The 17,190-nt window shown below is 36.1% G+C and overlaps 1 protein-coding gene across 1 annotated transcript; it reads right to left on the reverse strand.

The window, feature by feature from the left end:
* Positions 1-4,417: 4,417 nt before the first annotated feature.
* On the reverse strand, positions 4,418-5,563 carry LOC106098176 (zinc-binding protein A33-like). The gene has a single exon (XM_025897115.1). It carries the CDS (start codon positions 5,561-5,563, stop codon positions 4,418-4,420), a length of 1,146 nt encoding a protein of 381 aa, XP_025752900.1.
* Positions 5,564-17,190: the final 11,627 nt, after the last annotated feature.

Here is a 17,190-nt window from a genome sequence, read left to right on the forward strand (position 1 = left end):
AAGTGAAATCCGCAAAGTAGTGAAAAGTATTTATTATAAATGTTTTAAGGCTGTAACCCTCACAGCCTTAACCCCTGCTCATGCGTAATGGTTCTAGCATCTTCCTCGTCCATCCAAACCGCGCGGTTCCATTGTGTGATGTGAGCACATCCAAACCGTGTTCAGGGTTAGCCCGGGTCCGGACTCCGGCCCCGGTCAGAGGAGGAGGACCAGAGTAGAAGAGTGAACCAGTGGACGGTGTTAGATGAAGCTCATCATCTTTATGAAAGAAAAATTAAAAAAATATGCACAACAGGTTAATCCTCCTTCCAGGTTAAGCCTAGGTCGCAACCTTCTGTACAGGCTCCTGCAGCCAATCTACAAAAACCCATTCTCTTGACGGGTTGCTGCCTTATCAGCATTGAAGAATGGGTCAAATGCAGAGGACAAACTTCATTATACAGTTGTATAATGACAATAAGCCTTACAGATTCCCCAAATTTTCCTGTTTTTTAATTTTTTTTATTTGAACAATTAACTTGTACTTAAATAATAAAGAGCATTTATAGAAATACAATACTTTGACCTTTTATACTTGTGTTACTCTCCACCAACAGGTTAACTCACAGTTTTTTCCCCCCCTCTGTAGAATGCTGCTGATGGTGACCTTGAAATCCCAATAGGAATCATCTTCAATGGTGAAAACGGAAGTCCAGAGCAAGAACTGAACCCCTCCCAGCTGGGGATCCTTCTAGAGGGCAATGTGGTAATGGATTCCATCTGCAGTCTTCCTTTGGCAATGTGTCTCCTGTTTGGACTGACTTATGCACTCCACTTGGAGTACCCAAAGTGCATGAAGAATACATTCCTGTTTATCCAGCAGATTATGCTGAATCTGGGACGAAACGATCCTCCTCCAAAACTCCAAAGGCTAAAAAATGAGCTTTCAATGTGTGCATAGATACATTGAATGTTCACTCTTCATTGAGCAGCTTTTTCTCAAGTTCAGGAAGTCATTATTGTGTTTGTAATTGTCTTTTTTTGTTTTTAGTGGATGGCAAAACCAGGGCTTAAAGGAGTAGTTCACTGATTTTACATACTGAGATATGTTCTTACCTTAGCTTTGAAGAGTTGATGCATACCTGTCTTGTCTTTGTGCGAGAGAAAGGCTCTCCCATATATTCCAACTACCTCCACTTTTTGCTCCTTTTAGAAGCTACCGAGCTCCTCCACGTTTTCCCTATTTATGTAAAATTAGATGAAAAGTTACACTATCTAAGTTTAGTTTCACTAAATTTAACGTATAGATTTTTTAAGCCGATAAAAAGGGGCACTATATTACAAGCGCGCAGTAACCCTAGTGCACTCTGGAGCATAGACTGAGTTACTGGGGGGATGAAGAAGTGCTCCTACAGTGTTATTACACCTTGTAATATAGTACCCCTTCTTATCGGCTTAGAAAATCCACACGTTAAATTTAGTGAAACTAAACTTGGAGAGTGTCACTTTTCATGTAATTTTACATAAATAGGGAAAACATGGGGGAGCTCGGTAGCTTCTAAAAGGAGCAAAAAGTGGAGGTATTTGGAATATATGGGAGAGGCTTTGCTCCATTTGCATGACTGAGGGCACGCACAAAGACAAGACTGGTACACATCAACTCGTCAAAGCTAAGGTAAGAACATATCTTATTATGTAAAATCAGTGAACTATTCCTTTAATTTCATTGTCTCGCTGGGGCCATTCCTTATTCCATAGTTTTTATTTTTCCAAGTTAAAATATTTGTGAAAATAAGTTTTACTGTTACAACTTGTTACCCAGAGTGTCGCACCAAAGTTCTTTACTTGTGATACACAGTTTTATCTGTTTAAAAGGATTGTTTTAAAGAAAAAGTTTTATTGGAAGTCCAATTGTGCAAACAAAAAACTTACTGTTCAAAAAAAACTACCTCAGAGACCACAAATAAATTCTTGTCAAAAAGTGGCTAGGAACAACTGAAATATTGTGTTTGTTTCTGAAAGAAATGTCTTCTTAGAAGCGCCATGTGTAAAAATTGGAATACTGTTCAAAGGAAAACAAAAGTCTTGTTTTGTTATAAATAAAGTAAAAAAAAACAAACAAGAAACACTTTAGTGGTCTTTGGTTTTGAGTGTGTTTGCCTTGACATATTAAGTTTTAGTAATAATAATACATTTAATTAAAAGACGCTTTTAATTAAACACTACGCAAAAAAGTGAATTTTGTAATATTAGCACCACTTAAACAATTTAGTTTTTTCTATTAGTATTAAGTTAACTGTACTTAAACAAATTATTTTTGAAATATTGAATACTTAAACACTTTAGGTAGCGATGACTCAATATAGTAAATTGTGACAATTTTACTTTTAAGTTTACTTGACTAAATCAGTTAATTTTTTGTTTTGGGTTGATTACTCAAATCATTTGAAGGGAATCGGTTTCCTCAAACGATTTAAGTGTATTGAACTTATCCGGGTTTACAGTGTATGGCGAACAGAGCTTTCAGCGACTCTGCTTCTGGACTTTGGAATTTCCTTCCTCCCAATATCAGGAATACTGGCTCTCTTCCCTTATTCAAGTCAAGACTCAAAACCCATCTGTTTAAACTGGCTTACTTTTTTTAAACATTGACTTCAACTGTTGTCTAATGCTGTTCTTTTATCCTTTATAATGTTTGTCAAATGCTGTTTTTTTTTAATATCCTTTTTGCTGTTTATCTTATATGCTTTGTACTCACAAATAAAGTTTTGTTGTTGTTGTTATTATTATTATTATTATACAAGTACAATAAGCTCAGTTTTATCTGAATTATTTTCTCTAATTGATAAAACACATCAGAACATCAAAACTGGATCAGGTAACCCTGACCCTTAGTTACATTGCAATAGGCCTCGGCTGTTCGAGGCTTTACATGATGAAGTTTTTCTTCTTTATTGACCTTTTTTCACTCACCATGTGTTTAAACACAACTGCCTTTAAGACATGCCTGTATTTTAACAAACTGGTGTGTGTCATCTGGCTAAATGGTTAGATAAAGCTGGGTATCATCCACATAACAATGAAAGCATATGCTATCACTTCTTATAATTGCCTAATGGAAGCGTAATGACTGACTAAAAATGTACTGTTTATAAAGTTGGGGAAACCTGTGGTCAGCTGAGACTGAAGAAGCCACATGGATGATTGACAAAACATTTCTCCCACTGAAAACATTCATCAGTGAAATTTCCACTGCGATGTTTCAAACACCAGATTTTGGATTTTGCTCCCCCTTTCTGTCAAACCCCTCTGGATGGTCTCCCACCTCCTTGCTGTGTTTCACTGAGCTGAAACTCTCATAATCCAGAGTTATTAAAAATATTTCTCTGTGGATTTTCAGGAAGCTGCTGTTTTATGTCTCACACTGGTGATATCATCAGATAGATAACGATAAGGGTTTGCAAAAAAATAATAAATAAAAGACCAAACATTAGATTGGATTTCTGTTACAAACTCAGTCGCAGATGAGTGTAAGAACTGACCACTCAATCAAAACTACCTCACAAGTCTTCTCTAATATTTGTAAATGTATCCTATGACAATATAAATAGAAACTGAATTAACTTGAGTTAAAGGGTCATTTATGTTGGAAAACTGGAAAAAGAAATCAAGCCTGCACAATTTTGAAGAGTCAGCTGACAAGAAAATGAATCATATTTTTACATAATAGTTTTTTTTATATAATAATTTAATTTCAGTACATTTAGACTGATTAAAAAACATTACAAGCAAATATTCTTTAATAATCAATTAAGAACAGAAAACTATAAAATATGAAAATCTTTCTTTTTAAAATCAGTGCAATGTGCTCCAGTCAATACAGTGTTTGTCTTCCTGCTAAAGTAAACACATTATGATTCAAAAGTCTGAACAACATTAAATACAGACATGAATGGACAAAACAATTTCCATATAGAAAACAATCAAATGCTTAATAGCTCAAATCTTTCAATAATTGATTTCCATGTGAAAACAGCTGTTTAAATATTGGTTAAATATTAGTTTGTGAAAGCCACAAAACAAATTATATATTCAGACAGAGACAGATGGACTAAAAACGTCTATGATCTGTTGCAAAACATTCACTGTGTTAAACATTAGAAATAATCAGTCTGAGATAAAATATTTGAGCTCCCTGGTTAACACAGGCAACTGCTGCTGCTAATTCATCATAAATCTATTAGTTAATTTTGAGACTGGATTATTTAATCACACTGAACAAACAGCAGCTGCAATTGGGGACATGTTGTAAAATAAATATTCTGGTTTAGTAAATAAATCAGAGGTCCACATTTCAAAGATGTTTAACTGTTAAATTCTAAACTCTCTTATGCTCTAATAATCACCAGGCTAATAAATCACTGACAGCTGTTTATCTTTACAATGAAATTTTAGTTTCACAGATTTTGATATCAGATGTCTTCACATCATCAACATTAAAAATACAAAAATATGGGAAGAGTTTCTCAGTGAAAGTGTCTCTGTGAGTGTAGATGTGAGTCATGACTTCAGGGTCATAGAAGGACACCTCCCCCCTGTCATAGTCCAGCTGGACTCTGATCCTCTGGAGACTCTTCTTCACTTTCACAGTCTGACCATCACCATTATTATATTTTCCGCTGCGATGCACTAAACACCAGATTCCATTTTTTTGTGAAACAGGATATTCTCCTTTCCTGTCAGCTGTCTCTTTAATTAAACCAATATTCCAGGCAGGATGGTCTCCCACCTCCACCTCCCAGCTGTGTTTCTCTGAGCTGAAACCCTCAGAGCCAAAAACATTGGCATAATTTGTGTTTCTTTCTGGATTATCAGGAAGCTGCTGCTTTGTGTCTCCATATTTAACACTGGTCAGATCATCAGACAGATAGAGCCAGCGGTTTGCAGTGTTTGGGTCCAGAATGACAGGACTGAAGTGGACCTTCTCCTTCATCTTCTCCCACACTCTGAAGGACAGGATGCCCAGGTGTTTGGCCACATCTATCAGTGCTCCTGAGACCAGCTGTGGATCTGACACTGAGCTCTGGGCTCTGGCTCTGCTCTGAGTGTCTTTATAACTGCTGAGGAATGGCACGCTGTGTTTCTGCAGCTCTTCTTCAACAGCAGAGATGCTGTCTGACAGAGAGGAGATCTGCTCCTCAATCATCTTCATCTCTCTGCTGATAGTCCTCCCCTTCTGCTCCTCTTCCTCCCTCAGAGCTGCCAGTCTGGACTCCTCTTCCTCTTTCAGGAACTGCTGGAGCTTGTTGAACTCTGCTCTGATCTGCCTCTCTGTGGACAACAGCTGCTTCTTGGAGTGTTGAATCACTTCATTGTATGTTTTCTCCACTTGTTTGTATTTGTTCCTCTTGTCCTGCAGAGACTTTAAGTCAGATTCTAGATTTTTCTTTAGGACACTGACTGCTTCTTCTACAGGAACCAATTTGTGACTCTGCTGGTGAGGAAAGTCACAGACAGGACACACAGCCCTCTGTTCGTCCACACAGAACAACTGGGGGTCGTTACTGTGTTCGCAGACAAGCATCCCATCCCATCCCTTCTTCTGCTTTTCTCTCCTAAATGATTCAGTTTTCTGTCTCCCAGCAAAAGATTCAGCCAGCTCTTTCAGAGCAAAATTCACTTCAGTATGTTCTTTTGAGGATTTTCTTTTACAAATGGGACAATTTTTGTTTTTAGCTTGTTCCCAGAATGTTTTCAGGCAGTTCGAACAGAAGCTGTGGCTGCAGCCCAGAGACACAGGATCTCTGAAAATCTTTGAACACACACGACAACGCAGATAACTTTTGAGAAATGTCCTTCTGTCAGCCATTTCCTCTTCTATCAAATCCGTCTTAAACAAAGAACTCACCAAATTGTTTTTCTTTCAGCTTGTCCCTTCCAGATATTGAAGCAAGGTCAACTCACTTGAGCTCTAAACCCTTGCAACTGCATTCTGGCTTCAGCAGTCAGGATCGATAATAAGATTCATAATCTGCAATGAATTTCATTCACGTCTTTCTCTGGTTAAATTTTTATCGCTAGCACTCTATTTACTTTTATAACCTTTAGCCAGAATGGGATGTGACCTGTAATCTGACCTTTAGACTTTAAAGTTTATGACATTATTGCAGCTTCCCGCACTCATTATCAAAAATATTTTATGACACACACACACACTACAAGAAGATTTTTGATTTATGTATCTATGCTTTTCATATTTATTTTCATGTTCATATTTTTGTGTTCCAGGTGCTGAATGGTTTTTTCCTTTGTTTTTTTTTTCACAGTTGCAGCAGTTGGTGAGACATCATGGTTTCTTATTTGCTCTCTTTTTATTATATTTTCTCCCTCTTTTCTTTTTTTCTCCTGCCTATTAGGTTAGACATTGTTAAGTCTAATTGTTGAATGTTGTCATTATGTTCTTAAATTTGTAAGGTCTTAGTTCAATCTATAGGATCAAGACATTCCTTTGTCTCTGACCACTGTCTGGAGAGGCTTTTATTGCAGATACATTCTATCTGGAAGATCTGTTTCTTGTGATGTTGCTTCCTGCTTTTATGACCCTTTTGGTCAGCAGGAGGTCACACACACACACACACACACACACACTCTCACATGCATACAGATGTTTACACATACACACACATAGTGCCTTGTCTTAGAACCATTTGGGGGTTTTATGGTGGGCGGTGCTTTGCTGTGATGTGTATTGTGTGAACTGTTTTCCCAGTAAAAGGCAGCAAGCGGAGGCCGTTGTTGGGGTCATTTTGCGGTAGGATTCAGAATGCTTTCTGAGACACCGGCTGGGGCCTCCCTTGCTAGCAAGTAAAAGATGTTCGTCTTGTTTTTGTCGTTAACGAGAATAAGTTTCTGAACCAGCGGGGCTTGTGGAAACACAGACCCAACAGACATTGTTACACAATACATACAATTTACTAAATCAAATAACACTAACAGAAATTAATACATATACAGATAAAAGCACATCATGAACAAGAGGATCCTATATACATTTTATAGAGCTTATCTTAGAAGAGCAAAATGTGTTTGGTAATGATTATGATTCAGATCATAATTCTGACTGGAAAAGCTTCCAGACATGACATAATTGTTATGTGACAGCTGTGTGCAGGCAGGAGTGGTAGTAAGGAGGACCCAAAGTGCAGACTCCAGAGACAAACGTGAACTCAAAAAACAGCTTTAATGCTGAACTCAAAGTAACAAACTTCAAAATAAACTTACACTGGCAGACAGAACACGCAGCAAGATGAGGGTAGATAAGAGTAGATCACAACACGGACACAGAGAAACACAGGGCTTAAATACACAGAGGGAGCAATCAGGGAATGAGAGACAGGAGGGAAACACAGCTGGGACAAATCAGGGCAAAACCAGACGCATTAACATGAGACACGGACTTTCAAAGTAAAACAGGAAACATAACACAGAGACGCGGACTTGACAAGGGGATACAGCTGACAGTGGAGACAGAGCAACTAGAGAACACACAGACATAAACCACAAGACAGAACTCTAACAAAGAAACCAAAGACTAAAAATGATAAATAATATCAAAATTAATTTCAATAATATAATAAACTCAAAAGCCTGGGTCAACGACCCAGGCACCCTAACAGTGATTAAAAAAATCACAGTTGAAATACACTTGCATGTTTCAGGGCTGAGCCTTAAAAGTTTGTGAGGCTCTCAACTGTATTTCAGTTTTATACACCACACCCTCCTGAGGATGACCTGTGTAATAATCAGTGTAGAGACCTGGTGCAGAAAACTTGTTTTTCAGGCTGATGTGCAGCTCTGTGTCCTATTGAACATTTTTTTAATATGAAATGTATGTATTTTATATGAATTACACTTTTCAGGATCATATACTTGATATTACTGGGATTTATTGATGTCTACTAAATTTATCTGGCACCACCTCATGCTTCCCTTCTAGACAAGCTCTAATCTGGACCTACGTGTTAACATAAAACTATACATGACAGCCACCATTTGTGTAGTTGCTTTTTTACATGTAGGAAGTTAAGAAAATAAAGCTATAAAAATGCATTTTGCCATCCTGTTGAGTGACAAAATATTTTAAACAAGCAAATAATTTTTTTCACAGTCACATCACTGCAATTTTGTTTATACATACTATCTTTAGCTCTATTTTTTTTTTTTTATTTCAGTCTAACAAAAGTTGGATTTCACAAACATACAGTCCAAGTTACATTTGATTTCTGTTACACACCGGAGGAGCAGACCAGTGTGAGAATATGTGATTCAATTAAAACAAACTCCACACATCTTCTCTAAAACACAATTCATTAGAGCTTGTGTTAGACTTGTATTTTGCCCCCCAAAAAAAACAAACAAAAAAAAAACTTAAAATGTAGTTGCTTCTAATAAATTGCAAAAAAAAAAAAAAAAAGGATTTTACAAAACCCAATTGCGATTGTTTCAAGTAAACAGCTTTAGCATGACAAAAGTTTTTACAAAATTTACGTTTTTTTCTAAGAACCAATAGAATATGAAAAAGGACAACTCTTTTAAGAACATGTTAGCTTATGAATATATTAGTCCCAACAGTACAAGCTGGCTGCTTGTGCTGTTGGGACCAGGAGCAGACAATTAGACAATTAGACTCCATCAAAATAAACTGCAGAAGTCTTCTCTAATATGCAGTTTAAGAGAGCTGAGGTTAAATGTGAATGTTGGTCTAAAAATAAAAGCAAATATTTAAAATGCAGTTGTCCAAAATAAATTCATGCTTTAAAAAGAAAAATCAGGTTATAATTGTTTTAGGAAAACAGCTTCAGCACAACAAGAGTGTTTACAAACCATCAAAGCTGGAAATTTTGCTTTTCAGTGGTAGAATGTAACTAAGTACATTTACTCTACTGTACTTAAGTAGGTTACAACTCAGAGATAGCCTGCTTTAATTGAACTTTTGGCTTCCCCTTTATGCCGCTCTATTGTTGCTCCATATTTTATATTTCATACATTATATTTTATAAATTTCTGATTAATTACACTGTAATAATAGTTTTAACAGTATTTGTTGTTAAAGATTTGTTTTGTGCCCAAATTATTCTGCAGCTCATCAGAATGAAAATTTAGTGGCCATGTTTGCATAGCCCTTTTTAAAAATATGCTTTCATGACATTATTGTGTGTTGGGTGGTGGTCAGGGCTGTACAGACTGACAAGCAGGACATTGAATATCAGCTTTCTGGCAGGGAGAGAGCCTGAGAGAGTGCATGAGGTTGAGCAATACTCACCTGAGTTGATAGCTGAGTTTTCAACTAATCACCACCTGGTGGTGAGTTGGTTCAGGTGACAAGGGAACATGCCAGACAGTCCTAGCACACCCAACAGCATTCTGAGGGAGGCTGGGGTCAAAATGGACAATGTTGAGGCTGCTGCAAGGAGCTGCGCCTGCAAGATTGTTGGTGTCTGTCATGATGGTAATCAGAATGAAGCTGAAAAGTGGTCCCATCAGGCTTGGATACCCATCAGTAAAAACTTTGCTGAGATTTTTCCTCTTGGGAAAGGTTTTGTATTTTCTGTCTTTAGTAAATGTGTTTTACTAAAGTCTAAGTCAGAGTGAGAAGTCACTAACTTTGAAGCAGAGCTGAGTTCAGAAGACGTTCAGCATTAACCAAGCTGCTCTGGTGAGTTCGTATTGATGCACATTCATTTTAGTGCTGTGCCTTGTTTTGCCTCAGCAAAATAACTGCTGTGATGTTTATTGTCAAAGGAAGAAGCTGCATGTATATTGTATGTGAGTGAGATTATTAGTAGGTTGATGATCTTTCTAACAGATAAGTGGTTAAACTGACTACCACCTAAGATGGCGACAGTTGTAAAGCCAAGTTCAGAGTTATTGTAATCACCCCTGAGAGAAATGTTTGTTTTGTATACATTTTTATATGAATAGAGCTGATAAATACCCGGCACACCTGACAGCAAGCTGGTATTTTTGGGTGAATCTGTGTGAGATGGTCCTCATCTGGTGACTTGACCCAGCCTTTCCTCATGGTTCATCATCCCAGGTAGATGCTCCTACTTACTGGATGCTGCACTGTTCCTGTGGAGTGGTAGGAACCAAATTAAGGGCTCCAGTGTTGGACATAAACTTTTCTCTTTGACTAAACAAGTATTCACAGGTCTTTTCTGTTTGTTATGAGAAACATTGGAGTAAAAGGACACACTGAAGAAAGACTTATGCATGTAAACACTGTGGTTCTCCAAACTGCTTAAGAATAATTTATAAGTCAGAGAGAAACGTAACAAATGAAACTGATTAAGGTGACTCAGGGTTGAAATTATTGTACTTATGCAATATCTCATATGTTGTGTAATTATTTGTTGTTGTGCTGCAATCCTTTTTTCTTTTCTTTTTTTTTTTAATAAATATGTTTTCTGTTCCTAAGCAGGTGTGGTGTTAATTATGAGCTGGGGGGTCTGATGCTCTTGTGTGGAGCAGCTGCTGTCAATCTCCTTTAAGAACCTGAGTTCTGATGAGACATAGGTATCTTATTTATTTATTTGTAACCTCTTGCCAACAAACTGTGTGATTTGGGGCCTGAATATTTTAATGACTTTCAGAATATAGATAATTAGTATACTGCCCCTGTCAGTCACAGATCCTTAGTACCGTCATCAGTTTTCTCCCCTTTACCTGAGTACATAAATAAATTAAAAAAAATATAAAGTATAAAAAGTGTCACAAAAAAGTTTAAGTTTTGACTGTTTTAATCTACTGAAGCGCAGACTGACACTAAACAAATACTTCAGTTGCTCCAACATGTCAGCAGGTCTGTGCTCAGGACTAAAAAACAAGATTCAGTTTGCAAAGAGAATAAATAAAGTTTTATTAGTTTTTAATTAATCATCTATCTTCTTGCTCTCTTAATAATCTCACTGACTTAAAATTTCCAAAACTCCTAATAAATTATGTAGATCCAGAGTTTATGGAAATAAAGAAAAAAATGTTTTATTTGCCATATTTAGAGATGATTAGTCTTTTTGTTTTACCCATTGAGTAAAGGCATTTCTAACATTTAATGATTCATATTTAATAAAAATATGAGAAAGTGGAAATGTTGGAAAAACATTTTTACCAGAAAAGAAAATATGAACTTTGTCTCCATCTTGTGAGTAGAGTGTGTTTTGCAGTTCTGCTCAGAGACCAAGCAGAACTGCAAAACACCAAGATTATAAAGTTGGACCTTCATCTGACATCTCTGCAGCTTTGTTCATACAAACTATTTTCAGCTCTGCTCTGTCAGTGTAATGAATCAGAGGTAGAATCCATTTTGATCCACTGATATTAAAGTGTTTGAATCAAAACTAAAACCTAATTATAAAATATCAGAAGACACAGAAATCTTTCAAAGTAAAAGAGAATCAAAACACACTGAGCAATTTTTCTCAAGGTGGTAATAAAATCGGAAACCTCACAGTTCTTATGAGTCAAAAACATCTATTGTCTCTGTATATGAAAGATTTCATTGTCTTTAGCTTCTTAATACTGGATTTAAGTTTTATTGCAGCCTTTTTCAACAACACAAGTCAGCTTGGTCCCAAGTTGTCCCATATGGAAAAGAAATAGTAAAAACTTAAAAAGACTTGCATAAGATGTGGCCTACTTCATATAGTGAATCATATAAGGCTTATATGATTTACTCATGGCCACTTTCTCATTATTTTCATATAGTTTTAGTAAGTATCCAAAACATACAAGATTCATTTATATAATTTTTCAAGGGATCTTTTATCTGTTTTCACTCTTGTATATTTTTTTCATACAAGTTTCACACAAGACAGATACAAACTTTATAAGATTTATATAGATCTTTTCCATATGGGGTGTCTGCAGTCAAGGGCATAAATTTGAGTTCAACATTCAGGGGGTTGAGACTGCCAACCTGCCAGACCCCTGCTCTCTCTCTCTCTCTCTCTTTCACACACACACACACACACACACACACACACACACACACACACACACACACACACACACACACACACACACACACAGGGAGAGTTTATGTGCTCTTATTAACATGAAGCAATAATTTTAAGTAAAATGCAAATGAAATATATAAAAGTAAAGGTTTATTTTTTATTTATATGTTTGTTATAAACTGAATGTATAACAGTGAAGTAAATTTCATTTGACTAGAGTCTATTAAAGTGAATATTATATGACTGTAAACTGACTACATCCTGTAAGTAGTCATAGTTCAGGGACACAGGATCTCTGAATGTCTCTGAAGACATTACAATTCAGGAAAGTTTCTAAACTCAAAAAATGTAATGTCTTTACAGCTTGTGCCTTACAGTCTATGCTGGTCAGCCAGCTACAGTTACTTCAAGAAAGTTCTTTTACAGACCTCACCTGTTGTAATTGTGGTCTAGTTAATTAATAAACACCAAACACACTACTGTCTGCTTTTACTACCTGGGCTGTGGCCTCAATCCTGCAAAAGATTTTAGACCTTTCGACTCCAACTTTCAAGTTTGTGATGAACTGAAATGTGATGAACTGACTACAGTGAGAGATGTCGCCAAAAAATAAAATAAAATTAAAAAAATAAAACATTACAGAATCATTACAGGCCCATACTTTTGTAAAATTTCCAAACAATAAGAAATCACAATCATTAGATATTGAATTATATCACATTTAAATATAGTCCTTTGTCACGTTGTTTCTTAACGTTCTGTTTATTTGAACCTTCGTATACAGCGCTTTGTGACTGCCTGTACACGAAAAGCACTTGATAATAAACTTTACTTACTTATTTAAAGTACTACTGCTTTTGAAGTTGCCAATTAGTCTTCATGATCGGTTTTACCTCTTAAGTCATTTGATTATTTACCTTTTAAAATGTAAGTAGAAATAAAAGAAAAAAAAAAAACTATTTAACCAGAGAACAAAATATGAACTTTGTCTCCATCTTGTGAGTAAAATTTGCAGTCCTGATTAGTTTGGAGTTTCATCTGACATCTCCGCAGCTTTGTTCAGCTCTGCTCTGTGTCTCTGTCAGTGTGTAAATATTTTTTTGAAGTTTTAATATTAAAGATATTTCTTCAAAAAACATTGTATTTATATATATTTATATTTAATGATTTCTCTAAAAATCAAAACTAAAACCTAATTATATAACATAGAGTAACATAACAAAGCAAGTATTTAATTCAATCATTCAGCTGTAGTTACGCTGGTATCCAGTGATGGGAATAACGGCGTTATAAGTAACGGCGTTACTTTTTTCAGTAACGAGTAATCACATTTATTACTATTGCTAACGTTACAACGCCGCTACTAACAAGAAAACGCGGTGCGGTCGAGTTACTATTTTTTAACAAACAGACGGTTGAAGCTGTCTTCTTCTTACCGCACTGTATATCAATCTGGGCGCTACAGCTTTAAGTAACTTTTTGGCACAACACCTGTAGCTAAGGGGCAAAACAATCGCATGAGTGCTGCTGTTTGACTGAGGAAGAATAAAGTAGTCCTGGTAAGCCAATCACATGACCACTTTAAGACGACAAAGCAAAAAGGTGATATATACCAGTTTTTAAATTGTGTTGACAGGCCACGTAAAACCAGAGTCATGATAAACAATATATACGTGTGTTTTTTCCTCAATAGTTTCGTCACGTTTACTGTATAAGGACAGCGCTAGCAAGCACTCTCTGCTTATGACCAAAATAGAGAAAAAGATAAAAGTAAACAAAAAACACCCCTTTCCTGTTGGTGGACAAATGTACAATGTCGACCATTCAAATAATGATTTGGCAACATGACATTTGGTTGTTTAGGAGGAAGGGGAAGTTTTAGGAGTGACGGAGAGAGAGCGAGAAAGAGAGGAAAAGAGAGAGAGCGAGTTTTGAGATGTGAGAGATTTGTGACGTTTAGTGTGTTTGGAGTGTGTAGTTAATGTGTAGTGTAGTGGATAGTTTTGTGTTGTGTGTCAGAACAATGAGGTGACTGCTGAATGTTGCAGGTGCTGCCAAAAAGCCACCAAAGGCAGATTACAGTATAAACTAGAAAACAGGAGTGATACATCTCTTGTTGTCAGACCTGCAGGTATCAGAGTTGTAATGTTCTCCTTTAAAGTGGACAGAAATTATATTTTGCAGTGGCACAAATAATTTCTGTGGCATCTTATTTAATGCAGAACACCTGATTGTTATGTAAATAGTTTGAAATGGTTATTTAAAAAAGGGTAAAAGGTAAATGGCTGCAAATAACTTTTTTTGCAAAACTTGTGCATAGGATTTTAAAATTTACAGTTTATATTTGCATTTAAAGTAAAAATAAAAGTAGTCAAAAACGGCCAATTATAACTCTGGACCCCAGAGGGTTAAACATTTTTTTAAAGTAACGCAATATATACTTTTCCTAGTAATTAATTACTTTTAGAATCTTGTAAATCAGTTACTTTTTTGAAGAAGTAGCTAGTAACTATAATTAATTACTTTTTCAAAGTAACTTGCCCAACACTGCTGGTATCTGAATGAATGAAGATGCTGATCCTTAAACCTTTATAAAATTTTTTTTGGCCTTTTCAGCTTTATTTGATAGATTTGGTGAAGAATTGACAGGAACACATGGGCAGAGAGAGAAGGGGGATGACATGCGGCAAAGAGCTGTGGGTCGGACTCAAACCTGGGCCGGCCACTCTCAGCCATATGACATGTGGCCACCTGCTCACTGCACTGAGCTAAACCAGCACCCACCTTTACGACATGTTTAATCTGATGATGTCATACAATTGCAGAATGTAGACAAGATAATAAAATAAAACCCTCATCACAAAATCAGACAGTTTCATTCATAATTTACTGACCCTTTACAACAAATTAACTATGCTTCTGCTATCATGTTTGCTAAAATCTTATTTTGTAAGACTGAGGATAAAAGACCCCGACTAAAAACACTGTTAAAAGGCTGTGATCGTTTTACAATCAAATCTCAGTCTGACAGATTTTGATATCAGAGGTTTTGGCATCTCCTAATTTGCCAATTTGAAAATATGGGAAGAGTTTCTCAGTGAAAGTGTCTCTGTAAGTGTAGATGTGAGTCATGTCTTCAGGGTCATAGAAGGACACCTCCCCCCTGTCATAGTGCAGCTGGACTCTGATCCTCTGGAGACTCTTCTTCACTGTCACAGTCTGACCATCACCCTTATTGGATTTTCCACTGCGGTGCACTAAACACCAGATTCCACAGTCTGGTGAGCCAAAACACATCCCCTTCCTGTCAACTGACTCTTGAACTAAACCCAGATTCCAGTCAGGATGGTCTCCCACCTCCACCTGCCAGCTGTGTTTCCCAGACCTGAAACCCTCGTATTTCTCTCTGGATTATCAGGAAGCTGCTGCCATGTGTCCCCACGTCTCACACTGGTCAGATCATCAGGCAGATAGAGATAGATGTTTGCAGTGTTTGTGTCCAGAATGACAGGACTGAAGTGGACCTTCTCCTTCATCTTCTCCCACACTCTGAAGTTATTTTGAAGTTTTTCTGAAGTATTCTTTTAGATTAAAAAAAAAGAAGAAGAACTGATTACTGACTTGTTTAGATATATTACTTAAAACCTTATTGTTTGTTTCTTCATAGCAATTAAGATTGACTGCCTTTGTTAAAAAAATGCCTACGGTAGATTATACATCATCTATGTCTGGTTCAAACCAATAACTTACATTAAAAATTTTTTTGAGTTACAGTGAAAACGATTGTCCATAAATGGTAATATAAATATAACTTTGAAATTTTCTATTAATGGAAATTATCCGTTAATGATACAGATAATATTCGGTAAATAAACGGAATTTTCCTTTTCATAGCTGCAGGAAATGTCTGTAAATAGTACAGAGAGTATACTGTAAATCTACAAAATTTACCATTTTACCATTTATTAATTAATGGTGGTACAAAATTTGATGAGTAAATCTAATCACCATCATCACTTCAAACAAAACTGATGTCTGCTACTCACAGGCTGCTTTGTACCAGTCCAGCATAATGCGTCTTTGTAAATTTCACCACAGTGCTGTAGACTAACCAGCTTAGCTCTGTGTTGTGTGACAAACTGCACAGAAACAGTTTGTGAATGTGGTTATTTGTTGAGTTTGTATTTTTATGATGTCACTGGAAGCAACAGGAAACTGCAGCACACACAGAAATGTACTTACTCTACACTAATATACATTAACCTGCCTATCAGATTTAATTACCTGAACATGCAGATAATAAGTATATTTTCCATTGCAATGTTTCAAATACCAGATTTCAGATTCTAGTAAAAGATTTTGCTCCCCATTAGTGAAGGAGTCATTCTCCTTTACTAAATCTTTCTTGATGGTCTCCCACCTCCCTGCTGTGTTTCATTGAGCTGAAGCTTACAGCAGCCAGAACAGAGTTTATAATAATTTTGGCTCGCTGGATTGTCAGGAAGTTGTTGTTTTATGTCTCCATGTCTCATACTGGTGATATCATCAGATAAATAAAGATAAGTGCTTATATAGTTCACCTGAGATTAAAGAAAAATGGAAGAGGAAAAAAACAAACAAAGCCATGAACATAATGTGAATTTTGTCTCCATCTTATGGTCATTAATGGAAGAAAAACACATTTATAGAAACAACAAATGTTTATTTGTTAAAATATCCCTATAATGCTACTAATAAAACATTTTAATAAGTCACTGGAGTGTTTTAGGCAGTCATCACGATTGAGATGCATGCAGCTTAGGTGCCAAAGTGTGAAGTACCCCACAAATATGATTGTGTGGTTTTTCACAATATAAATAGAAAATGAATTAACTAGAGTTTACACTGTAAGCAAATATTCCATAATAATCAATTAAGAACAGAGGAAACTATAAAAGATGGTATGGTTTGAAAATTATTATTTTTTACATCTGCAATATGCTCCAGTATTTACAGTGTTTGTCTTCAGACGTAAATCAAGATCCTGCTAAGTTCAACACATTATAATTTAAACATCTGAAAGAATTAACAGCATGACAAATATTCTGACATGAATATACAAAAAAAATTTCCATCTAGAAAACATTTAAATTCTTAATGTCTCAAATCTTTAAAAAAAACTTTTTTATCTTGGATAATCTTATTTAAATGTGTCTAG

The sequence above is a fragment of the Oreochromis niloticus genome, linkage group LG12, assembly GCF_001858045.2.
Source record: "Oreochromis niloticus isolate F11D_XX linkage group LG12, O_niloticus_UMD_NMBU, whole genome shotgun sequence".
NCBI lineage: Eukaryota > Metazoa > Chordata > Actinopteri > Cichliformes > Cichlidae > Oreochromis > Oreochromis niloticus.